The 23,680-nt window shown below is 36.2% G+C and overlaps 3 protein-coding genes and 2 long non-coding RNA genes across 7 annotated transcripts; 3 read left to right on the forward strand and 2 right to left on the reverse strand.

The window, feature by feature from the left end:
* Window positions 1-2,006: 2,006 nt before the first annotated feature.
* On the forward strand, window positions 2,007-2,388 carry LOC135144366 (uncharacterized). Its single transcript, XR_010283115.1, has 3 exons — window positions 2,007-2,140; window positions 2,218-2,285; window positions 2,353-2,388. It is a non-coding gene; the product is annotated as an uncharacterized LOC135144366 (long non-coding RNA).
* A 1,778-nt stretch (window positions 2,389-4,166) lies between these two features.
* LOC135144389 (uncharacterized) lies at window positions 4,167-4,797 on the reverse strand. Its single transcript, XR_010283119.1, has 4 exons — window positions 4,761-4,797; window positions 4,471-4,599; window positions 4,306-4,401; window positions 4,167-4,233 (listed from the first exon to the last, which is right to left on the reverse strand). It is a non-coding gene; the product is annotated as an uncharacterized LOC135144389 (long non-coding RNA).
* Window positions 4,798-8,541: 3,744 nt separating this feature from the next.
* LOC135144373 (cleavage and polyadenylation specificity factor subunit 1-like) lies at window positions 8,542-15,252 on the forward strand. The gene is made up of 43 exons (XM_064076417.1): window positions 8,542-8,599; window positions 8,660-8,809; window positions 8,871-9,007; window positions 9,066-9,146; window positions 9,205-9,341; window positions 9,408-9,655; window positions 9,718-9,816; window positions 9,871-9,933; window positions 9,997-10,138; window positions 10,206-10,293; window positions 10,344-10,463; window positions 10,524-10,634; window positions 10,687-10,761; window positions 10,813-10,938; window positions 11,001-11,102; window positions 11,155-11,299; window positions 11,355-11,512; window positions 11,567-11,628; window positions 11,687-11,729; window positions 11,789-11,881; window positions 11,935-11,991; window positions 12,047-12,123; window positions 12,178-12,301; window positions 12,366-12,520; window positions 12,583-12,679; window positions 12,727-12,803; window positions 12,857-12,977; window positions 13,030-13,146; window positions 13,202-13,295; window positions 13,352-13,430; window positions 13,485-13,549; window positions 13,609-13,685; window positions 13,741-13,834; window positions 13,889-13,984; window positions 14,045-14,151; window positions 14,204-14,302; window positions 14,356-14,404; window positions 14,471-14,554; window positions 14,612-14,680; window positions 14,746-14,816; window positions 14,876-14,984; window positions 15,038-15,096; window positions 15,146-15,252. Exons 1-43 carry the CDS (start codon window positions 8,542-8,544, stop codon window positions 15,212-15,214), a joined length of 4,284 nt encoding a protein of 1,427 aa, XP_063932487.1. The 3' UTR covers window positions 15,215-15,252.
* A 47-nt stretch (window positions 15,253-15,299) lies between these two features.
* Window positions 15,300-17,272, reverse strand: LOC135144374 (uncharacterized). The gene is made up of 16 exons (XM_064076419.1): window positions 17,225-17,272; window positions 17,063-17,175; window positions 16,878-16,998; window positions 16,727-16,793; window positions 16,617-16,677; window positions 16,490-16,558; window positions 16,365-16,428; window positions 16,281-16,308; window positions 16,079-16,127; window positions 15,970-16,019; window positions 15,873-15,919; window positions 15,737-15,806; window positions 15,643-15,680; window positions 15,547-15,589; window positions 15,437-15,477; window positions 15,300-15,369 (listed from the first exon to the last, which is right to left on the reverse strand). The coding sequence occupies exons 1-16, from the start codon at window positions 17,270-17,272 to the stop codon at window positions 15,328-15,330; spliced, it is 951 nt and encodes a 316-aa protein (XP_063932489.1). The 3' UTR covers window positions 15,300-15,327.
* A 1,868-nt stretch (window positions 17,273-19,140) lies between these two features.
* LOC135144410 (uncharacterized) lies at window positions 19,141-22,877 on the forward strand. Of its 3 annotated transcripts, XM_064076453.1 has the most exons (17): window positions 19,141-19,197; window positions 19,286-19,420; window positions 19,477-19,590; window positions 19,640-19,770; window positions 20,028-20,130; window positions 20,191-20,275; window positions 20,327-20,609; window positions 20,664-20,766; window positions 20,945-21,022; window positions 21,090-21,180; window positions 21,247-21,333; window positions 21,387-21,549; window positions 21,610-21,772; window positions 21,965-22,096; window positions 22,165-22,221; window positions 22,288-22,678; window positions 22,810-22,877. In XM_064076453.1, the coding sequence occupies exons 1-12, from the start codon at window positions 19,189-19,191 to the stop codon at window positions 21,518-21,520; spliced, it is 1,353 nt and encodes a 450-aa protein (XP_063932523.1). In that variant the 5' UTR covers window positions 19,141-19,188; the 3' UTR covers window positions 21,521-21,549; window positions 21,610-21,772; window positions 21,965-22,096; window positions 22,165-22,221; window positions 22,288-22,678; window positions 22,810-22,877. The 3 variants fall into 3 exon arrangements, with proteins under 3 accessions (XP_063932523.1, XP_063932521.1, XP_063932522.1); XM_064076451.1 differs by having other exon boundaries at window positions 21,090-21,333; XM_064076452.1 differs by having other exon boundaries at window positions 20,945-21,004; window positions 21,090-21,333.
* Window positions 22,878-23,680: the final 803 nt, after the last annotated feature.

The following is a 23,680-nucleotide window of genomic DNA, read 5'->3' on the forward strand; positions in this document are numbered from 1 at the left end:
ATTGGCATTGCTGTTATGTGGCTACCTTATTTTTGTAGCATTTTGGGCAGGTAAGTAGAAAATATGAAAATCCAAGCCTTGAAAAAAATTTAAAATAGGTATTTGTACAGTTTAGAACACAGAATTTATTAGTAATAAGAACTGTATGGTTTACCTATCACATAATAAATTATGAAGACATTTTTATAATATATATATTCATTTTTATCTAATATCAATACCAAGTTGGCAACTGAAACTGAAGTAAATCTTTTAAAAAAAGACTTTGCCAATTACTTAGATAATATTGATCCGTTCAAATCTTTAAGAGAAGAATTTTTTATTCCCCTGTTTTCTGGTTTACTAATCGCCTTCTTTACGTCGCCAACCTCATTAATATACTTCACGCTTTTTGTTATAGGCAGGGACTGCAGTCATTTATGCAGCTGTTCCCTGGCTTACAATGGAAAGAAGTCAAGATGGAGAAATTTGTATACATCGATATTACTTAGATACAAGTTTTTCTTAATCTTTAAATAATCAAAAATGGCTTAGGGGTATTTTAGGTCATTTTTTACCCCAAAAATCCTTGGGTTCTCAGTAGTGATCCACGAAGAGAAGATATGGCGGCTATTGTAAGCAATAAAGCCTACGAAAGTTATATTATAAATTTAAGAGCTAAAACTTCCGAGGTGATAGTCAGGAACACACTGTAAAGCATCTTTTCACGATTTCGCTTTACCAGCCTATTAAAAAAAAAAAAAAACAAAATTTTGATTGATAACAAACTTTTCCTTCTGATTATGTAAGAATTCGTCAGCTCTTTATAGAAGCATATGACTATTTAAAGTTTTATTGTAGGTAAGATATTTATTAATGTATCCCATAGTTTTATGTTCTTTGCTTATGTTATAGGTAGTATACTTAAAATCACTGAAATTAAAACTTAGCTAATTCAACTAAGCATTAAATGGATTAGTACTAATACCTTTCCTCATCATTCTCTGTAACTAGAAGGGATAAACTTAGTTAAGTACGTTAGGGAATCGTAAAATATTTAGTGGCTTTATATATATTTTTTGGGCCTATGACAGGTATTGGCTGTAAACAATAAAAAAATTTTCACTAAACAATTGGCCACTTATTAACCCCTTTTAGATTACCGGTTACTATGTTTACCACTTGTCGCCTAGGTTCAATTTGCAAGAGTAGATCTATGGAAACTGACCCTAAACGACAAACTCGGTCTCTGAACAATCTCTGGTAAACTTGAGTGCCATGTTCTAACGAATTAGGCAGCATGCCACAGAACATAAAAACGTGGTAAATTTAGTTTCATAGTGAACGTTAAGTTGAGCATGTGTTGCAAAGGGTTTATTCTGGGTGTAAGAAGTTTATTTTTGGTTAGAAAGGTAAGTAAACATTTGTTTTCCTGTTTTATTTTGAATGGAATATATAAAATAAAATTTTGAAACAAATATTGGACTTTAAAGTATGGTTTCAACATTGGAAGTGATTTCGTGGAAAAAACAAATCTATTTTAAGCTCCAGAGTTTAGCCAGTTAAAGGGTTAACTCGACACGCCAATAGTTTTTTGTAATTTCGCGGTTTGATCTTCACGGCTTCGATATTTTCAAATAAATTAAAATTAACGATGACGATGTAGTTGCGGTCATAAACGCTCATGCCAGAGAGGTTGGCTTTCCTGACAGTTCCTTTGAACGACTAAGGGTATTTATCTTCAGAGATGGCGCTGGTGCTGCTACCGGGAGTCCAGTATTACTTCGGCAAGTTTTCGACATTTTTGCTATATCAAAAGCAGCGCCCCAAGCCGTATTTTCTTTGAAAATAAGTAATACAGCATGTATCGCACTACATAGGTTGCGACCTCGCTCATACTGTCGGAAATATCCCCCTTTATCTTAACGAGTGGTACGCCTTAACCTTTCTTTTCCCCTCAACTGTTAGCTGTTGATAGTAGAAAAGTTGTTATTGTCAATATGTTTTTTACTTTTTCCCAACAGAAAGGACAAGTTGTTTCCATTTTCTAATTTAAGGGAATTGGACTTTGCTTGTTGGTGCACTTATAAATACCTTAACTCGGGGCCTGACTTTGTATGCGTTTTATCACAGAAAACATCATGAAAAGAGTTTGAAATAGGTACAGCAAAAGGATTAGCAATATTTTATCGGAACTTTTTAGTTGTATCTTTTCCAATTTGTTTACAACTTATTAAGATTGGCATCCTTCTCCTGGAGCTTTAGTTTATCAGCTCTCTACTCCCTCTGTCATCGACTACGCAAAGGTTCGGAAAGTGTTAATGTCTTTCTGCATTGCTTTCACCATATCATTTAGTTATAATATTATAATAGGTAAGAGCTTCACTTAAATTTTATAAAAGAAACGTCCATGGAAAAGTTAAGAGAAAAAATTGTTTTACTTACTGGTTATTTTGAGCTTTTACCTGAATTAAAATACTTAAGGCACGTAACTAATCTGATTATTTTCTCACTAATTATGTTTCTATGTAGGATAAAATAAAATTAGCAACTCCTAAAGATTCCTCTCAAAAAGGTTAATTTCCACAGCTTTCTTACATATTTCTTTGCTTGAATTCTTTTTAGGCTGTCACTTATCTCTACTTTTTAGTCAAAACGTTTATGCTGTATGCACAGAATTGAAGGCGCACAACTTCATATGCGATGTGAGGGTCGGTCTCCCTCCTAACCCCGTGCCGAGCTTAGTTAATGCTTTGCTGATAGAGGCCGGACTGTTTGCACATCTCGCTTATACCGTTATACAACCGCTACGCCGACGCTTATTATTTTGTCATGCGCCTATCGGAAACTTTGTAACAGTCACAGCCTGCAAGATGCACTTAAAATAATAAAGTTCATACGGTTTGCCAGATGATTTGCAGGACTTCTTAGTTACTAAGTTCTACTTGAGACACTATTAAAAAGTTGTAGTACTGTAAAAATTTCCACTCGTCAGTATTTACAACTTCTTTTCCTTTACAAGTTTAGTAAACACTACTGTTTAAGTAGTGAATGTAGAAACGATCTTAGTCGCGACTTTAAATTAAAATCGAACACAAGCTTTAAATAAAGATATTGAACAGAAGCAGCTTAAATCCACCTCGTTGAAAAGTTTTGTGCGGTGAGAAACTAATAAAAAGCTTTTCAATATTTTTATAAGTAACTTTTAAATAATTTTTAAGAGAATACTGAAGCTTAAAGTTAAAGCAAGTAAAACAATAAACTAATTACCCAAAGCAAAAAATATGTTAACTAGTGACAATAATAACCATCGTGCAATCTTTTATAAGCCGAATAACTCATAAACATATAACACCACCATTAAATATGATGAAGCCGACTATCGTAAGCTCTCTACGCGCCGCCAGGTGGGATGGAGGGGCAATCCCGGTGTTGTCTGGGGCCATAAATTTTCTAGAGTTTTCATGTAAACATTCTTAACGAAGGGGAAATTTACAAAAATTGTCGCTTTTGCACTTAGCCTATATACTGTATTTCGATAGCATTAAGAGGTTGTCAAAGTCCTTAGATGTCAATGACTGCTAAAGTGCACACGCCAACAGTTATAGGATGCGTGCGCAACTTAAAACAGGGTCTTCCATAAACTCTCCCCGGCTAATTAACTTATCCTACCGACAAAAAACCCTTCAAGGAATGTACCTAAAAATTAAAACGAAATTTCCAGGACGAAATAACATTTATAACTGCTTAATATACCTTATATAAATATTTATTATGGACACCCAATGAAAAGCTAGAAAATTATTTTATTATATAAAAAGCAGCAGCTTTGAAATGAAAAGTTCGCTGACGTACACTTAAACATTTTGAAATAACTTATAACCCGGAAAAATACTTAATTCTAATATATAAAAAAACTTAAGTTGGGCAGAATTCGTTTTAGAATACTTTTATTTACCACCCCCTTGTAGAAAATTTAATAAAAAACCTCATAATTAATATCTACTTAAAAAAAGGTAAAAATCTGTTAATGTCAAACTAAAGTAATAATAAGTCGAGCCAAGTGAAGTTTATAACAGATTAAGTTAACAAATATTGTTTGAGATCTCCAATCATAGGGATAAACTATTGACCTCGCTGAAAGTTCTGAAGATAAAAAAACTCTAAAATTTATAACAAATTACGCGAAGGAGGAGAAATTAGAATTATCCCATCTCCTCTAACGAAAAGCATTTCAAGTTGTCTTTTAACGGTCTGACAAAAGAAAATTATTAGTAACTTTAATAGTAATAACTCGTGTAGAAAAAAATATATTTTATTTTGAACCTTAACGATTTCCTCGTAGGTTTCCTCATCTATTTCGATGGAAGTTACAGTTTCTTCTACTTGACTGATTAGTATATTTAAATGTGAATCAAAAGCCTAATAAATATTGAAAAATATAATAATATGAAAGACAATATTATAAGGCGAAAAAAAAATAAATATTACATGCAATTTTCCGGTAAGTTCGCGATTACCTTTCATTTTTACGTAAATCCGTTCGTCAAGTGATAGTCTTACTAAGTCCCAAGGTTCCTCAACGTTGCCACCTTCCATTATCACTTGTACTCTTTGGAACTTAATAATAAAGAAAAAAGTTATAATTTAGATTGCTTTCAACGTCAATCAGCTATGGCTAAAAAAATGGGTAAAGTATTTCTAATATTAAAGTACCGCACAATTATTTTGTATTTAACAATGAACATTATAAGAGTTTATAATAGTCATGCAATACTTACAGCTCTTTATACTGTTTAAAAGGTTTGACGGAGTTTGCCAGAAATTGTTAAAAACGAGGTCAAACATGCAGTCAGTAATACAAATAGAAACATTCTCGTGAGCGGGAGAGAAGGTCCTTACTTTTACTTTTTAACTGCGGAGACAACATCACCAGACGGTGTGAAAAGCTACAGTTGAAAACGAGATTTTTAATAGATTTTAAAAAACAGTCGAAAAGAACATTGATTATAACAATTCTTTTCCCTTTTTCAAAGTTATGCATCCACATAGAAGTTTAAAAATAGTTCTTTAGTAAAAAAAACTAAATGAGTTAATTTAAAACAAAGACATTTAGAGGAATATTTAGTGCTATATTGCCACAATTAGAACCAGCAGAATTAATATAAAAGCCGAGTTAATATTTATACTTATAAATAAAAATTTACACTTACTATTTTAAAAAAAATTTCGGCAAGGCAATATTTTTAAGGTGTTACTAATATAAATTATAATTATTATGGCTAAGTAAATTGAAAAGGTTAAGGTTATCATGTGTTTTGGTCTTCTATACTTATGAAGATTATGAAAGTTAGGTATCGACTTCCTTATATCCATTGTTAGCTAATCGAACGTTTTTACCTCAAGGTGATCTTTTATATCCATCTTTATTAGTACCTAGGCAATCGTCTCTATTAAGTAATTAACGCTTCCTAATGAAGAATACTATACTGGACTAATAATGCCTTAATTTTTTTACGAGTTTTTACTAACTGAGGTCTTCAGAAAACCTTAAAGAGATAGGATTTTTTACCGCTCTATCGGAGCCCGAACTTACTTTATCGGTCTGTGCGATCTCAATAGCTTAAACTACGGCGATCTAAGCTTACTTCTTACGGTTTAAAAATTCTTCTAAAGCAACAGTGCAGAATTTGTTACTCTATCATCCATTGAAGAGTATGGTAGCAAACCAATAAATCCACTGTCTACTGGCGTGCTGGGGTAGGTCAATTGGCGTAATGTTACTAGCCTTGCATCCACCTATCTTTTGAGTTATCGTCTGAGCAGTGAGCATTCTTTTCGAATTTAATTCTAGATCCTCTTAGGACTGAACAATAGTACTTGTCCGAACAAGATCAGGCCTATAGTGGTGGTCAGTAGTTCTACCTTACAGGACTTCTTTAAAGTGCCCTAAACAAGGCTCTCTTCAATGCTTGTAATCGAGATGAACCATTGCTCAGGTGATTTACTAGCTAAATGTAGTGATTAATAGATATGGCGCAGGTTAGAACCTTCTATGGTATTTTTATTAAAGCATTTAAGTAAGCTCTACCACAAAGGGATGATGAACACTCGCCATGAAATATGACCAAGGTGGCCGTGCCTTAAAGCTATGCCCATAGATGTTTGTAACAAGAGAATTGAAAGTTGCTGTCAGCACAGGTCGTAAAGTCTGATTTTAAAGAGTCTAAACCGGCTGAATAAAGTATCACCCGCAAAAGTTCTATCTTTAACTGAACAAATCGTGCTACCCTTCTGGGGGTGTCTGTCTTGGTCATACATGGTGATATTGTATCAAACTTTTTGTGTAAAGAAGTGTATAAAACAAGTATATTAAAATAAAGGATACATTTTTTTTGATCAGTTTCGGTCTCTATTTATACCTTTACAAAAGGTTGAAATACGCTTCCATATATGACAATAAATTAATTGAACCGGGTAGAATTTTACTTTGTTTAGTTTGTATCCAATTAATAAGATAGGTCAACTTTAATTTTTTGTTGAATTCAATCTCTTTTCTTGTATTTTATTGGTTGTTTCTCAGGTTTCTGATTGGATCCATCACCGATTTTTTTGTGAAATTTGGAGTAGTTTTGTGTTTCAGTTTTGTTTCCTTTTGTGTTTGTGTTTTATGGTTGTGTACTTCATACTTAATGTATTATATAAATAATATGTTTTTTATAATTTAAGTATTTTTTTGTTTTTCTATTTGTGTTTGTTTTTTCATGTTTTTATAAATTGCTTTGTGTCTTATATGTTGTGTATACTAAGTTATTGTGTTATATTGTCATGTTGGAGAACTACGCAAATGTTAGCCTGTGTACTTATACTATTAATAACATACTAGAGTATTGCCTACTCTTTGGTTGAAGAACTTTTACCTTGATCTGGTAGATAGCGTAGCCTCAGTGGAATCTTGGGTTAAGTTTCCCGTTTACGGAGACTGATATTAACAGTAGCAAAAGAAAGCTATGGTCATGTCAGTGCAATGTAATGAGTGAAATATTATAGTTACAAAAAGATGCACATATTTAATCCGAGTTTTAAAGCTCAACGTGGGGATGCTCCCACGAGAGGGGTATGTAAGAGTGAAGAGAGGCAGCAAAGTTTTAAGAGAAATGTGCGTAAAATGGGCAGCTCGAATTGTCCGTTTTTTAAACATTGCTATACCGTTATGCTAGGCTTTTTACGGTCTCTCACTGCGTTTTTGCCAAATCAACAACTTATTCTGTATTCCCTTCCCCCATGACATTAGTCAAAAAAGTTCTCTTTATTTTTACAATAAAGACAACTCTGTTTAATAAAAACCAAGGCCTAAGATTGTTAATAATTGCATTAAAGTGCGCGCTTCAAAGACGTTATTTTAAACATAAAAAGTATTTTTACAAAAAGCCATTCTGAAAATTGCAAGGTAGATTATAAGGTAGATTATAGAGAATATTTTTTTAAAGTATATTTGTTAATTAAGTGCGAATATGCATTTTAAATATAAACTTTTTGTTATTAATTCATTTTCCATTGGGTATAGGTAACAAGATAATTAGGAGTTAACCTATGTTCTTTCGGCACAATTAGGAGGAAAAACCTGCCTTTAAATTAGCGTCTCGGTTTACTTAAAGACTTATTAAAGTGGGCGGCGTTGGGAGGCATACTCTTCGCGAAAGGTCAGAAGACCTAGTAGCAGCCGGAGAAGTTTCTCATTAAATTATCAGCTAAAAGGGACAATGTACGGCGCCTAATCTAAAATACGGATTAGCATTGGTTTTATTACTTAGATTAAGCAGGTTATACTCAAAAATATAAGGTATCCTGAAAAAGTCATTACAATATAATATATCAATAATTGGTTATATAACAAAATTAGCGCTTAGACATATCTTAAAAAATAGACTGCAAGATGTCCAGAAATGTTCAATAGATAACAATAAATCTAGCTTATGTTAAGGAATTCAAGTAGAGCTAATATACTTTCTTTAATCGGTTCACCACGAAGCTACTATTAACATTTACCTTAACCCTTCGTTAGTGTGTAGAAAATAGAGACACCGTTATTTTTGTGGGATATCAGTGATAGTTAATTTTGCAAATAATTTTCTCAATTATTTGGAATAAGTTTTCTACTTGTGCTATGGAAAAATAGGAATTATTGCTTTAAAGCTAAAGCATTTTGACTAATTACAAGAACCCCAAAAATGAGATATTCCATGCCCCACAACACTAAAGAAGGGTTAATAATAATAATAATGTACTTCTTTTTCTAGTCATACCAATAATAAAATTTGTTTAAACTTTGCGGATTTTCCACAACTTTATATTATAAATTTAAAATAACATAAAACATAAAAAATTAAGGGCTTCTTACACGTGCACTGAAACCTGCTTGGGGTCCAGTCGAGACGTGTTCAACGACAAAACATTTAGTTTTGACTTCATCTACACACTAATTATCTAACTATTTACTCGGCTTGGCGATATATCTGAACTTTTATCAACTTTATATAATTTACTATTTTAGTTGGTATAATGTTTGGAGTTTGCCACCAGTATCTTTCATCTTCTGTTATTGAAATAGCGCTAGAAGGTAAGAATTGACTATTAAATATGCAATTTTTTATTCTAGACAACCTATATAAATCCCAAGGATATTTTTGTTCATATGAAAGCAAGGAAATTTGCGTTGCCCGTAACGATGTTCTTGAGATCTATCGACTTATTACTTCAACAAATTCATCTAAACGAGAAAGCAGTAAAAGTAAACTAAGACATCATAATGTCACAACTCATAATAAAGGTTACCCCAAAATCACTTTGTACATGCACATATTAACTTTTTTTAATATATTGTTATCCAGTTAGGGTTAACCACAACGAAGCAGCTCGCCTGGAACTTGTATACTCTCAGCGCTTACATGGAAATATTGAATCGTTGGCAAAGGCTTCTAATCCCGGAAATTTGGATTCTATAATTCTTGCCTTTGGAGATTATAAAGTTTATTGATTTTTAAATTAAAGTTCTATTACAAGTATTAAATAAAATATTTGTTAAGGTTTCTGTTATTCACTTTGAGATGTCCACTTATTCATTTGGTACTAAATCAATGCATTGGTTCGAGGATGACGAAATTAAAGTTGTTTTAAATTATTGTTACTTTTTACTATTTTTATTTTTAGGTTTTTATTTTCTAGGATGGGCTTGTTTCTCGACATTCTCGGCCCATTGTAAAAGTAGATTCTTTAAGCCGTTGTGCTGCAGTGCTTTGTTATAACCGCTGCTTAGCTATTTTACCGTTAACAAGATTGGACGAAATGAATAATTCTTCTCCGTATTTTATTTATAATTCTTATACATATTTTTAAAAATTTTAAAAATAATTTATTTCTTTATAAAGGACAATTAGTAATTTACGGTCCTTTATTGTATATCCTTCCTATGAAGTAAACGGTGCACTTCATAAGATCAACAACATTCGAGACATTGAATTTCTTGAAGCTTATTTTCATCCGACTCTCGCCATTTTATACGAAGAAGAAGGCAATTTTAATTACTCTATAAATTTCTTTTGGAAGTCAATGATTATTACTATAGAAACGTGGGCTGGTCGGTTGGCTGTTAAGGAAGATACATATTCTGTCATTGGTAATTTTTTTTTATGCAATTACTTATAGCGATTTAATTATTCTATTATATTGACTGCTCAGCAATTGCAGTTCAGAGTGAAGATGCGAAGAGTTTGGCTTTTCGGGTCAACAATTTGCCTTTTGATTGTCTTCGTTTACAGGCAGTTCCTCAGCCTCGAGGTCGTGCCTTTTTTTTTTTCCATTCATATTTCATTTGTTTTGGATTAATAATAGGAGGCGTTCTTGTGTATACTGCTAATGCCTTGTTGTATTTAAATCAGAATATCACCCCTTATGGTTTTTTTTCCACCCATAAAATAAATACTCTGAAAGATTATAATTTTTTTAAATTCTCTCGAGGCATCTCCTTGAACAGCCTAGCGGAACGGTCAACCCGATTTCCTCTGGAACCGCTTCCGTCCGTCGTGGCCACGCTGGAGGAGAGCGTTAGCTTGTTCCTCAACGCCGATGTTTTTTTGATTTCACTCAAAAGTGGAGACATGTGCTTATTATAGAAATTTTCTTCGAAATAGTTTATTTTTTAGTCTAAATTTATATAATTTCTATAGACTTTTGGCGGTTATGACGAGTGACAGTGGCAAGAGCGTCCCTCGCTTCGAGATGAGGAGGACTATTTCTAGCGTGATTCCCAGTTGTGTATGTCCGATCCTAGAAACTATTCCAACGGGTTAAAGTTTGGGTTGCAGATCTGCTCGGTTGGCCACAATCACATATTTTTGGGTTCGCGCGTGGGAGATTCTCTGCTTATTTCCTACGAGAGTGTTGTACACGAGCTGGTTGCGTTGGGCGCTCAAAATAACAAAACGGTTCCTTTATTTTTTTATAATTATTTTTTTAAAAATTAAAATTGCACATTTTTCCTGCAGGACTCTGAGGAAAAAGGTCAGTTTTGTGAGGCGGAGGAACAGGAAGATGAATTGCTTGTCTTTGAAACTGACGATCAGGACTTATTCCATCGCATTTCTTATAACTTCAAAGTTTTTTTTTGGTGTATAAGCTTTTGTTCGTTTCTTAACTACTGCTCGGCAGGTTTGCGATAGTATAATAAATATCGGCCCGGTTGTCGGCCTAGATGTCGGAGAGCCGGAGTTTCTTTCAGAGGAAGTGATGATTTATTATTATTACTGTTGTTATTTTACTCATGCTGCGATGTAGTTTGCAGATCCTGAAAAGTTAGCCTTGGAGCTTGTCACGTGCTCGGGCTACGGCAAAAACGGCTGTCTGTGCGTCTTGCAAGAAGGCGTCCGCCCAATTGTTTTAATGTCCCATAACTACTCTGCGGTTGGTGCTCCGTCTCTTTCCTGTCCGTTCCGTCGTATCCACGTTTTTTTTATTTTTTGAAGGGCACTTCCTTGTGGGCGGAGCGACTGTGGGCCATTTACGACCCTCAAAAATCTTCAGCACAGCATGACTTTCTTTTTCTATCGAAACCAGACTCCACGATGGTTTACTAGCTTTGCCCTCCATCTCATTAGTAGCTTATTAATTGGCGCGTAGCTTATCTCTACCGCCGAGTCCGACTTTAGTGAAGCCGAGAAGACTTTCTTTGTGACCCAGGAATCCACCATTCACGTGTGTAACATGCTGAATGGCGCTGTAGTAGTGCAGGTTTTCAAGACCGGCCTACTAATCTACGATGGAGGTTTTCGTCTCTCGCCTTTTCGTTTGCGCTGGAGCATCTCTTTTTTTTCTACTAGAGACGTGCAATACCGTGCGCGTAGGAGGAGGAGGCATTGCTCGCTCTTGCAATAGTGAAACTTTTCTTGCTCTCGCGTTGGACAACGCCCATCTTCTTCTTTTTGAGATTAACGAAAACACCAAAATGTTAAATCCGCTCCCTTCCGAGGAACACTCAGTATATCGTGTTCAAGTTATTCGATTTTTTTTTTTAGCTTTTTTTTTAATAAAGTCGCCTGCCGTGACAAGCATGGCTCTCTTTACAGACAATGGCAACCTCGGCAGAGCAAAAGAGTACGGCCTTTTTATTTCTACGCTTCTTATCTTCGTCACTCATATTATTTGTTAACAGCGGCGAATTGGGCGTAAAGAGGGCCTGCTTTCATCAAAAAGAGGCTCACCCAATAATTTGGCATTAGTTTTATATGTCTCCTTAACTGTTATTGTTTTAAAGGAAAACGACTCGGATGATGAATTTCTATACGGCACTGCTGACGAGGAATTGCCCGATAGCAAAGAGTTTGAAGGAAAAAACCAGCAAGGCGATGTAGTTCATTGTTTTTTTCAAGGAACTTTTCGCCTTGACACAGTGTCCCCTAGGAGCCCACTCCCGTGAAAACCTACTTGTTCCTAGTTAGACTCAACGGAGACTTGGAGGTTTCCTTAAAACTTTTGAACCGTCTGTCATAAAGCTCACCTATTGGTTTCCCAGATTCGACTGTTGCCCGAAGGCTCTCTATGCTTCCTTGTCAGGGGCATGGCGCATGGCCCGCGTGTTCTTGTCGGCACGTAAGTTTAGTGTCATGTGTGCCTTCCGCATAGCTAATCGGGTTTTCACATTAGGGGAGCTTCCGATCACGAGGAGGCCTCGTGCTTTCGAAGGTGGAAGATCGATCCGAATCCACCCGTCATTACTGAACTGCTCGTAGTCTCTTTCGAGTGTCTTCATGGCGATATTGTTCTGCTAGTGCGCTCTACTCTTCTTTATATTAAGTAAATTCGTGCTTCTAGCGAATCCTTTTTTTCTACAGGCCATTACTCATTCGGGGGACCTTTTTGTCTACCGCTCGTATTCTTTTACTGAAACTGCCACCGAGTTTGACTGTCTTCCACTTCGGTTTCGGCGCATTGAACACGAAGTTACGTTAAGAAAAATGGACAACTACGAAGACGAATTTGCTTCATTGTTTGTACATCAGTTAGTACACTATAATCGCGACTTTTTATTTGTTCTTTCGGGGTTGTAAGAAAAAGGCACAAAGAAAAAGAATACGCTATTTGTGAGCTCAACGGTAAACCATCTGCCGCAGAGAGCACTGTACCAATCGCTACGGCTGCTGTAAAGGTTTGATTGGGCGATGAGTGGTGTGTGACTGTGCTCATTGGCCCAAGCTAGAGAACACCATGACCGTTTTTAATAACCTTGGCCCATACAGCGGCGTGGTGGTTACAGGCCCGGTCTCCTACTGGTAGGCTATCCAGATTCACGTGTTTGCTGCCCCGTCTTAGTTTTCTTTTCCAGGATTATGTTTTCTTCAAGTGGCCTCCATTTCCACCCGCTTTACGTCGAAAAAGGAATGAAGTGCATTACCTTTTTTAGGAATGCGGGCTGCCCTAACGGCTTTATTTACTTTACTGGCGAAGTATGTTTGTTGCACATATTTTACTTTAACAATGCACGTGTTTTTTGACTAGAATGCCATGCGACTGGCCCAACTGCCGTCGAATGTACAGTTCAACGCTCGATGGCCGCTGAGGAAAGTAATATTGAGAACCACACCGCACTTTTTGGCGTATCATCCACCCAGTAAGGTCCTTTCTTTCTTGTTTTAACATATCCGCAGAGGCTCGTAAAAAACTGTGACAGACTTTTGTAGTCGCAGTATCTTCGGAACAGCCCAACAAGTATAAAGCTCGTGCCGTTAACGATACCACCGAGCCGCTGGAGTTGGCGCAGGAAGGTTTGTTTTTCTGAACTTTGCTGGAAAAACTTATTGTTCAGCTTTGGATATGTTAGATGCGAGATTCGTTTACCCGCTCGAACATCGATTCGAGGTCCTCCTTTTAACCCCCGCCACTTGGGAAATCATCGACAGGTATGCCTACGGGGGTTAGTGGAGTTCCTTACTTATGTTGCGCACGGCCGTAAGGTTTGCGCTTGAGGAGTTTGAGCACATTTCCGCCTTAAAAGTTGTGAGTCTGAACAGTGAAGAGGGTATTTGTTATTATTGACTATGCGTTTTTTCACGGCGTCACTTTTTATATTTCCACCAGTGATTGAGGGGAAAAAATCATTTATTGCCGTGTCGACGATCGTGTCCCAGGGCGAGGACGTCACTTGCAAGGGCAAGGTGCCTCCCAGTACACTTTCTCGCTCACTCTGTATTTTGATTGGAAGGCTCTCAGGTTCATCTCTTTGATATCGTGGAAGTCGTACCGGAGCCCGGCCGGCCGCACACAACCCGTAAGCTGAAACTCGTATACTCCAAAGAACAAAGAGGTTATTATTATTATGATGCTGCTCGAAGGCTGCTGGCTGAACTATTTTGTTAAGGGCCAGTCACGTCGTTGTCGGCCGTGTCTGGTCATCTCTTATCAGCAATTGGTCAGAAGATATTCGCTTGGGCTTTTGTGAACGGAGAGCTCATTGGTCCCTTTACATTTCTGTTTACTTATACTTTTTATATATATTATTTTTTATGTCTTGCAGGAAAGGCCTTTATAGACTCGGACATCTACATCCATCGACTGGAGAGCGTGAAGGAGTTTGTTTTGAGCGCGGACATCCGTTCCGGCATTAGCCTGTTACGTTATCAAGTAAAATTTTGGTCTTCGTTTCATTGCATTTACGATTCATTTTTTTTATCAGGAAAGCCAAAAGACCATGTCGCTTGTCTCGCGGGACTATGACTTGGCCGATGCGTGCGCCGTTTCTTTTGTGGTGGACGACTTCACGCTAGCCTTTATGGTGGCCCACTGCTCGTCCCATTGAAGTACTAGCTATGAGCCCCTTTTTTATAGGTCGCTGACTTGGACGGAAACATTTACGTCTTGTGCTTCGCCCCTGAAGGTCCGACTTACTAGCGCTAACCCTTGGGGGCATTGATTATCCCTTGCGCCCTCTCCGTTACTATAGACCTCGCCAGCCTTGGCGGTACCCGGCTGACGAAGCGGGCAGACTTCAGGATTGGTTCTTGTGTGAACACGTTTCTTCGCGTGGGTTAGCCTGTTTGCGTGCAAGCGGCTGCCGGTGTGCTAGTCACTCTCTTGCGATAAGCATCTCAGAGTCTTCCTGGCGAAACGTTTTCTAGAGTCAGACACTTTAATATCTTCGGGACGTCCTCGGGTGCTCCATTTGCTACTGCAGGCTTAGTGTACTTTTTTTAAACTTGCGTACGTGTACAAATGCAGGCGAAATCGGCTTTTTTCTGCCACTCGACGAGAAGCAGTTCAGGAGACTTGCAATGCTGCAGTCCAAAATGGTGCATCTGCCCGGTAGAGGGGATCATGATTGGCCATGACTGGCCATAATATTTTTTAGACCACTCAGCTTCAACACGTGGCGGGGTTAAATCCTCGTGCTTATAGGATGGTTCAGCCCAACTTTGGCAGCCGCGTAACGCAGCCCTCCAAGAATATTCTCGATGCTGGTTGGGTCGCTTTTTATTCTTGAGTGTCTCTCTCTATTAAAGATGCGATAAAGGGCTCCTGTATCGCTTCATATCGCTGCCCATTACCGAACGCCGAGTCCTGGCTGCGCAGGTCAACCAGTACTTTGCAATTTCTAGCGGTGCACAACTATTTGTCGCAGATTGGAAGCACCGAAGCCAGCATTCTTCAGGATCTCCAGGAAATTAAGCGCTCCGTCGCAGTGTTTTAGTGCAGCCACACTCACTATATTCATTTTTATAATAAAGCCTGCACTGCCTTCATCGCGGGGGCTTATACAATAACAGCAGACGAAAGTGGATTTTAGTTTTATTTATACATATTTCAGTCGTCATCTGTTTCAGGGCGCGGAAGGTCATTGAGGTCCTGATTGGACCAAAAGTTAAATAAGTTTATCCAATGAGCAGCACGCCCACGTCGGGCCATAGTATACCGGCTCGGGCCCATTAAATATTGCGTGCGGGTAATTAAGACCTTTGCGTTAAAAAAAGTATACATTTTCACATGCAATAACACGTGAAGTGTCCTAACATGGAAACTTACTTTCAGTCAGCGCTACAAGATCCTCGAAGTCCAGTTCAGGCGCCTATCGTTCACGTGGTAGTTTGTACACATCATTATTTCTATGCAGTACACTACCGGTAGCTCCCCGAAGGCATCGTCGTCTGGCGGCTCGCCTAAGGTAGTGCCCTTACCGTTTATAGCCAATGGTGTGTCACATGGTGACCTCAACCTTCGCTTGGGGCAGAGGCAATTGATAGTCTTTCCAGCGTGAAGCTGCTGATCGCTTCCAAGTCGGGAGGCTGCAAGTACAGCAAGCAAACTTAACAAAAAAAATTAAATCAAAGCGGAATTGGCTTGAAGCTCACCGGGATGTCTATACTTCCTAGCGAAGGGGAAGGAGTAACACTGGGCGCTACATAGAAACAAATTTGGTAATGTAGTTAAGTTCATAATACTGGCAACCTCGTGCTGAGCTGCCTATCTCGTTGTCGTCTCGATCTGCTTCTCCTTTTCTAGACATTTTTTTAAAATTCTGCGTGTTTGTTTTATTAAAGTGTTTATATTGAAATACTTTGTGTCGCCGGTTTTCGAGCGAGATTGGCATTTGTTAATAGTTGCATCTTATATAAAGTAATTTATGATAAAAAAAATAAGAGCTAAATTTTAAGTCAAGTATGTGATAAGTGCACTAATTAAAATGAAGTAGTGCATTATTTAGGTTTGCCACTTATTAATAAGTATGCTTCGTAACGTCAACTACTGTACAGTTTTACCTTCTTTGTTATCGTCTTTTCTTTCTTCCTTTTCTCGGAAAAGTAATTTATTACAGGAATCAAAAATTTATAAAATTATAAAACCCGGAAGTTGAGGGAGTCCAGTGGAACGTGCGTTTTGCGTGTGTTTGCTACTATAAGTCTTTTACTACATATTGAAGAATGACGTACCAACCTTTGTATAAGTATCGCATAATTCTGTTTATTACTTGGTTGGCGTTTTATCGAAATTTTCAAGGTTTATATTATTCAAAACTTTTATATCAATGGGAGAAAAACTATTAGATTCAAAGAGAAATGTAAATACAAAATTATTATATAAGGTGGATGGTTTACTCCAAGTTAGACAAATTTTCAACTCGAACTTCCTTGGTTGCGGGTTGAGCATGTCCTAAATCTTTTAAAGAATTTATTTTTTGGGTATTATTTAGCAGTTTTAAAATTACCTTCACGAGAAGTTAAATATTTACTCAGAGGTACTTCTTTTAGGTAGATCTGTCTGGCCTTTATATTCTATCGGCAAACAAGTTATTTAAGCTATTAATTATTTACTCCCGTTTTAGAGTTATATTTAAATGGATGTATCTTTATACTAACATTTATAAGATTCATAGAGTTGCGCTCAAATATTTCAACTTTTTTTTCTTTTTCGGATAAAAGGCTGCCAAAGCACTCTAATATTTCTATAAAAGCCTGGCTAGTGCTATCTATCGAAGATCTAATCACAAGTTTAAAAAATATAAAAGAAAAGTAACAGAAAGTGATTAATTATAATAATCCACTTTAATTCATTATGAAGCAATTTTATATTTTCCTCTGGGGAGCTTGAGTTCGATAGTTTCTTCAAATAAGTTTTAGATATATTTTTCAACCGCATCGAATCTTTTGACAAGTCCTAGGTTTCATTAACTATTTAACGTCATCTAATGGTTTTATTTATTAACCTCTATAATAGAGAGACACCTAGCCGAGGAGTCTTCGCTCTCGGTCATTGCATAGAACTGTAGAAGTAAAGTAACTTACAAATAATATGCGCAAGTCTATATTATTAAAGTTCCTCCGACCAACTCGTACAGGAACAGCTCATCACTCGCAACGGTCCACTAGCAGATAAGTCATACTTTAATTGTGTTGTTCATAGATAGGGACACTGTTCCAATATAAAGAGAGCAAAAAACTTAAAGTTTTCCTTAGCAATTATAATTTTATATAAGTTCACAAAAAATATTTGCGATATCAGAATATATCGGGTTACTTGTTCAACCCTTAAGACTTGGATTAAGACTTAAATGTTTAACTATATGCTCCATTAAGGTTGGGACCTGTAAATTTTATTGTCAGTAACGCCTTTTCATCCAAAGATCTAATTTATAATTAACTAATTTTTTCTAAAATTATAAATTAAAATTGTATGTTGAAGTGTTTTTATTATAACTGTCCTGCAGACTATTAGCTCGTATCCTTTAACCTCCTATACTAGAGCTAATGTCTCCCTTGATAGAAGTTACTTTCAAATACCTTAAAAAATGTATTCTTGCGCCTTCCAAAAAAGGGATTATTTTTTAGGGTTAGGTGGGAAAGCTAACAAATTTGGATATATAAATTTGGCTAGTGACCGAGACCAGGCGTTTGGGGAGCTCCGAGACATATTAATTTAAAGATCTATAGGGCCTAAAAAACCTTTCAGTCATGACAGATGGCGCAACCAAAATTAAGGATCCTTCATTTTTATTTTAATTAATTCCGACAGCGTAAAGCTTTGGGATCTACCCAGAATTTTTATCTAATATGTTATTTTAAGGCGACTAGGCTGGTCGGTGGCACCAGTTTATAATAGTTTACTATGTATAGATAGAAGCCCCTGCAGCTTTGATACTGTTCTCAAATTTCTACTTTATATCCGACATAATTTTTATTGATTAAATTTATCCTTTTTATGAAACTACATTTATATTATAGTTTATTCTTTCATACTCTTACCAGGAACTTCAAAATAGTTGCAGTACCTTACGCATATAATAAAATTTTTTTAATGATAGTTTCTAAGAGCTCAGCACTTGTTAAATTAAAAGCAAGTTTTAAATGATTCAGTTTGTTGTAGTACAAAGCCTCAACCGATAATAACTCCTGGGCTATCAATCCTTTTTAAACGTTATTCATACATTATTATATTAATTCAGGTCAGAGGCTCTACCCATTAGAGAGATGTCTTTTTTTAACGTATTTATTCCGCTCTGAACCCTATGTCAAGAAGCTGGACCGGTATGTATCATAATTTTGATGAGCCAGACTGGTGCCATTAGCACCTTAAATTTTCTGCAAGCAGAGGGAATATACCTTAAGTGCAAGAGCCCTTATAAGTCTAAGTGTAGTATACTAGTGCAAAAAAGAAGCGAAAGCATGAAGCAGGCATCTTCTGGCGGAGCGCAGGTAGTCGAGAAGTCTGGCTGGGATCTTGTCAAACAGAGTAAAAAAGTCCATAATAACTATTGGAACACACTATCGCTGGTTGTAAATACCCTTTATTATTCTTATCTAATCTCGGGTAGAGCGCACGAGCGAAAAACATTTCACCCCGTCCGATCCGAGATTTCAAAGTTACAGGGCCTGGTTAGTACTAAGATTGAGTGGGTGAACACGGAGGTTACCACGTACTGCGCTATCATCTAGGAGAATTTGGGTATGCAAACTATGAATGACGAAAAAGATTCGCGATTATTATTTCTCGCTGAGAAAGTTCGAGTTTTCGAAGTTATTATCTCGATTGAGCATCAGAAGAAGTCATTTTTAAGTAAATAAATAATTAAATTTGGCCCTCAACGATTAATGTCAGGCTTATTTGAGAACTAGTGCGCCCGAGCCTTGTTACACTAAAATTTCTTACTGTAGTGATTTAATATACAGCCATATGGAGTCGGTCTCTACTATTCTCTTAAGTTTGCTTTTTCATCTCATCTCCATTTCGTTATTTTCATGGAATTCTTACTTTATTTCTGGTCTTAAAGAGTTTAAGTTATGACCCCGCCTCATTAAAATGGAATGATTACCACACACAAAATGAAGAAGAAAAGTATTGCTACTGTGGCAAGCCTCGAACCTTGTTTAAACTATCCTTATATTGTGAAACTTGCAATAATTGGGTTTAAATTATTTATAGTTTTAATAGTTTTACATTCTATTTTACTTTAGCAAGTAGTTTCATAAGGAATGTCTCTCCATAGAACTAGCGGATATGCTCCCGTTTACTTTAAACTATAAATTTTACTGCTTAAACTGCAGTACTCATAATTACACAGAGATCTTGACGCGCGTATGATGATATTGATATTCTGTATTAATAAATAAGTGGTTTTTACCAGACTAAAGCCTCTTGGCGTTGCATTATGCTTACCACTTTTCACAATCTTTTTCTTGAACTGCGTGAACAGTTTCCTGATACTACTTCAGTGAAAGGCTTTGTAATAAAGGATCAATGCCATTTTATTGCAAGGTATGCTTATTATTGTATTTTGTCACTACTTTGAAGGCTATAAAAATTTCTAGTTTCCAAATTTTCTTTGATCATTTCAGCTGCAAATAAGTTTTGTATATTACGTTATTAAATTATATGTACTCAGAAATTTTAAACTATAATTTATATATATATATATATCACCTTTATTTCAACTAAGCCGCGTTCTTATTAGTTCTTTGATTATATTTACTTAAAGTTAAGCCCGTGTTATACTTAAATATAGTTTTAAACAGAAACTGGGAGCGTCTTTGTCATGGGCGCGTTCGAAACGACGCCAACTTAATTGCCTCTATATGCACTGCTTTCAGCATACATAATAAACTTTTTCCTTATAGAGTTCTGTTTATAATTTAATTATTGTTATTTCTTTTGTTTAAAAGCAACTTACTTTTATAGTTGTACGAAGGGAAAAAATTTTATTACTTTGTTGGTAATCCCCTTGATTGGAAGCCTAATGCGGTTAATATAACAGCCGACTATTGTAGAACTTTAAATATATATTTGTATTTTTTTTTAACTCCTTTTTTTTCAGTTTCAAAAGCGGATCTTGTAGAATTTTTCAACGTTCCTTTTTCAACTGAACTTTCCTGTAGAAACATAGAAAACTCCTCATGTCGGCCAGGAAAAACTACCGAAGAACCCGTGCGAGCAAAAAAAGAAAAGACTATTATTCGCCACGGAAAGAAGCAGATTCTTGCCAATCAAGAAAAAAGCTGCAGAGGAAAAGCAAGCTCCAACGGGTCTCCTCTTCGTGGCCTTTGGGTTAACAATTCGGTTTCGGTTAAAGAAGAGTTTAATGAAGAGACAGCAGTGGGGTAGCAACTGCGCCTTTTTTTATATTTTTGAATTTTTTTTTACATTTCTTTCAGCTGTGCTCGCGCTCCTTACGCCTGCAGCACAACAGCAAGGAGGCCGCGCGTCGATCAGGAGCACGTCTACAACCGCAACGGCTACAGATACATCGATGTGGAAGTAATGAACTCTACGTTAAAAATAATTATGAAAGCGTTTAGGATTTATATTATACTTTTTATGCTCTTTACTCCACTCTTGTATAATAGTTTTAAATTTTATAAGGATTTTAAACTTTAGTTTTTTTATACTCACGAAGTCTAATATTATTTGATCTCAATACTTTATGTGAGTGCAGCCAGATCCTTTTGCAAGGGAAGTGGATTGTTTTCGACGAGCTCAGTATGACGAACTCAATGTGCTGCTATCTATTAAAGTTTTTTCATTAATATTTTCTTAAACTGCAACGAAGTTATATATATTTATATGTTATTTAATATCAGGACTGTGCCCCTCAACTGAAAATTCAGTCTGACTACTTGACCATAGAAGGTCACAAGGGTTATTGTTTAGCTCGGGCGACCCATGCGGTGGGTAAGTGTGTGGTTCCGCTGGATTGCTTTAACGGTGGTGGTTTTAAATTATGGTATGTGTGCGAAGGTGAGGGAACATGGTACTATGAAGTTCTCTTTGAAAAAAGCGAGAGTGGCGCTGGACACGTAAGAATAGGATGGGCCCAGGAGTATGGTAGCGACACTTCTTATAATATGTGGCTCCATTGTATACAATTTTATTGATAGCGAATGTTCAGGCCCCTGTAGGATACGATGAATTCAGTTACTCTTATAGGGATGTGAGCGGTACAAAATTCCACAAAAGCATAGGCACCCGTATGGCATGGGCTACGCTCCTGGGGACGTTATTGGCTGTTTAATTCACATCCCAACTCGAGCTGTACAGGCGGTGAGAAACTCTTTTACGTTGTTACAAAGAAAAAAATAATAATTGAATATGTATTTGTAGGTAACTGAACATTGTTACTTTTCTAAAGAGCTCACAAAGACGCTAAGTAAGAAAGACTTAAAAAAAATAAAAGAAAACTTTTTAAGGACGGAACGAAATGCACGGAGTGAGTATCGAGCACCTCCTTCGCACAGGAAAAAGCCTAAACTTATAGATTATAAAGGTCAAATAAAACTATTTTTTATTAAAGTGAGTGTAGCTTCGTCAAGTATATTGTGATTATTACCGATTTTATTACTAAAATTTTTTTACTATTAGCAGACTTATAATCAATTATAATTTCCTTGAAAATTTTGTTTTACCTTGTTTGCCTTTATATTAATAGTATAAAGCTTTATTATATCTGTTTTTACAGGTTTTACGTATGAAGAAGTGCCTGATGGATCCCGAGAAGCTCTTTCTACTCTAAAGCCAATCTTTGGGAGTAAACTACTATTTTTTAAAAACGGGGTTTGTCAAGGAATTGCTTTTGAAAACCTCAATTCCGGTATAGTTAATGCTTGTTTTGCTTTAATTTTGTTAAAGTCTTCCATTTCAACTGTTGATTTGTAAAAGGAGTATATTACCCATCCATATCTTTATATATGGGTGCACGTGTCAAACTCAACTTTGGTAACTGTCATTTCACCTTTGCGATTATCACATTCATTTTCCGCTGTTTTTCAATGATATTTCTAGGACCTCAGTTTACCTACGAACCCGTATTATTGCGGAAATTCCTTTTGAATAAAGAAGCCCATGAGGAATATTTTAAAAACTCGCATAATATATCGCAAGCGCAATCTTTCTCCTTCATTAACAAGCTAGAGCCTTGTTATTATATCCCTCAGCTTTTTGATTATACCTATAGAGACAACTGTCAAGTTTCCGACTCAGTCCCTATATGTTATAAAGCCGTCAATGATGCCGCGGTGGAAGCTCTTGCTAAGTTAATTATTGAAGATATACTCGATAAAGTGGAAGAAACATGCGAGCTAAATAATATGTGGTTATAAAAACCCTCGAATGCTTTAATAGTATGGAGTGGTATGGCGAGGTCAGTTGCAAGTCCTACGTTAGCCTTCTATTCGTAATGCGGATTTTAAATTTTCTTTAATAAAGTTTTTATTATTATAACTCTGTATCCATATTAATAAAACAATAATAAAAAATGCGCAGCAATACAGTTATTATATCCTTATTCGCCTCTAACTTTTAAAGGTTACCCCTTGCTATGTTCTAGAGACCTAGAAAAGTTTAAAGGTTTGAAGACCGGGCCGTCTCTTGATATTTTGCATTTTTATTCTTGGAGCCCCCGCACTTTAAACCATACTTAAAAGTTCCTGAGGCTTATAAAATTTTGTGCTATATTATTAATTATCTATAAAAGCTCTCCTAACATTGCAAACACTTATTTATTAACCTAAGAACTTAATACATAAAGTGATACCAGTTTTTAATGAATTGCAGTTATATACAACACTTCTTAATTATTTAGTTATTACTTTTTTATTTTAAAAACTGGTTTAATCACAAGAAAACGGATGGATTATAGTTTAACTGTAATTATTTATTCTAAGCCCAGAACTTTCCAGAAGGTTTATAATTTCTATACTCCTGTTAATTGCATCTTCTAAAGGTATTTGAGAGCGCAAGCTGACTGTTAAGTTTTATGCATAAAAAAGTTAATTTCAGTGCAAGAATTCCCTAAAGATTTGTAACAAGTTTTTAATTTTTACCGATTTCTAAAAAGAGATCCGTTGCTTCTCTTTCCCGAAAACATATATACGACGAGCAACCCACTACTGCGATGGCCTCTATCCACATTCTTTTTCTATTTTCTGTTTTTTGGCTTATAAATGGTACAACTGGGATAAGGATTTCCGTTGGTTGACCGGTAAAAGGGTTTATATATATTACTTTGTGCTAAAATCAAAATTGAAAGTCTGCTCGGTTATTAATTCTGTTACTTTTAAAAAAAGATCTCGCTGGCTCGACCAATTTGAATGCTCCCTGGTAAGTTTATTAAAAAAATTTTTTGTTATGTCTCCATTGTTCCTTTTTTAAGCGGGCTTATACACAAGCTGTACTA

Source organism: Zophobas morio, unplaced genomic scaffold (assembly GCF_036711695.1).
Source record: "Zophobas morio isolate AGI-343-1 ecotype UQ-CSIRO unplaced genomic scaffold, CSIRO_AGI_Zmor_V1 ptg000099l, whole genome shotgun sequence".
Lineage (NCBI taxonomy): Eukaryota > Metazoa > Arthropoda > Insecta > Coleoptera > Tenebrionidae > Zophobas > Zophobas morio.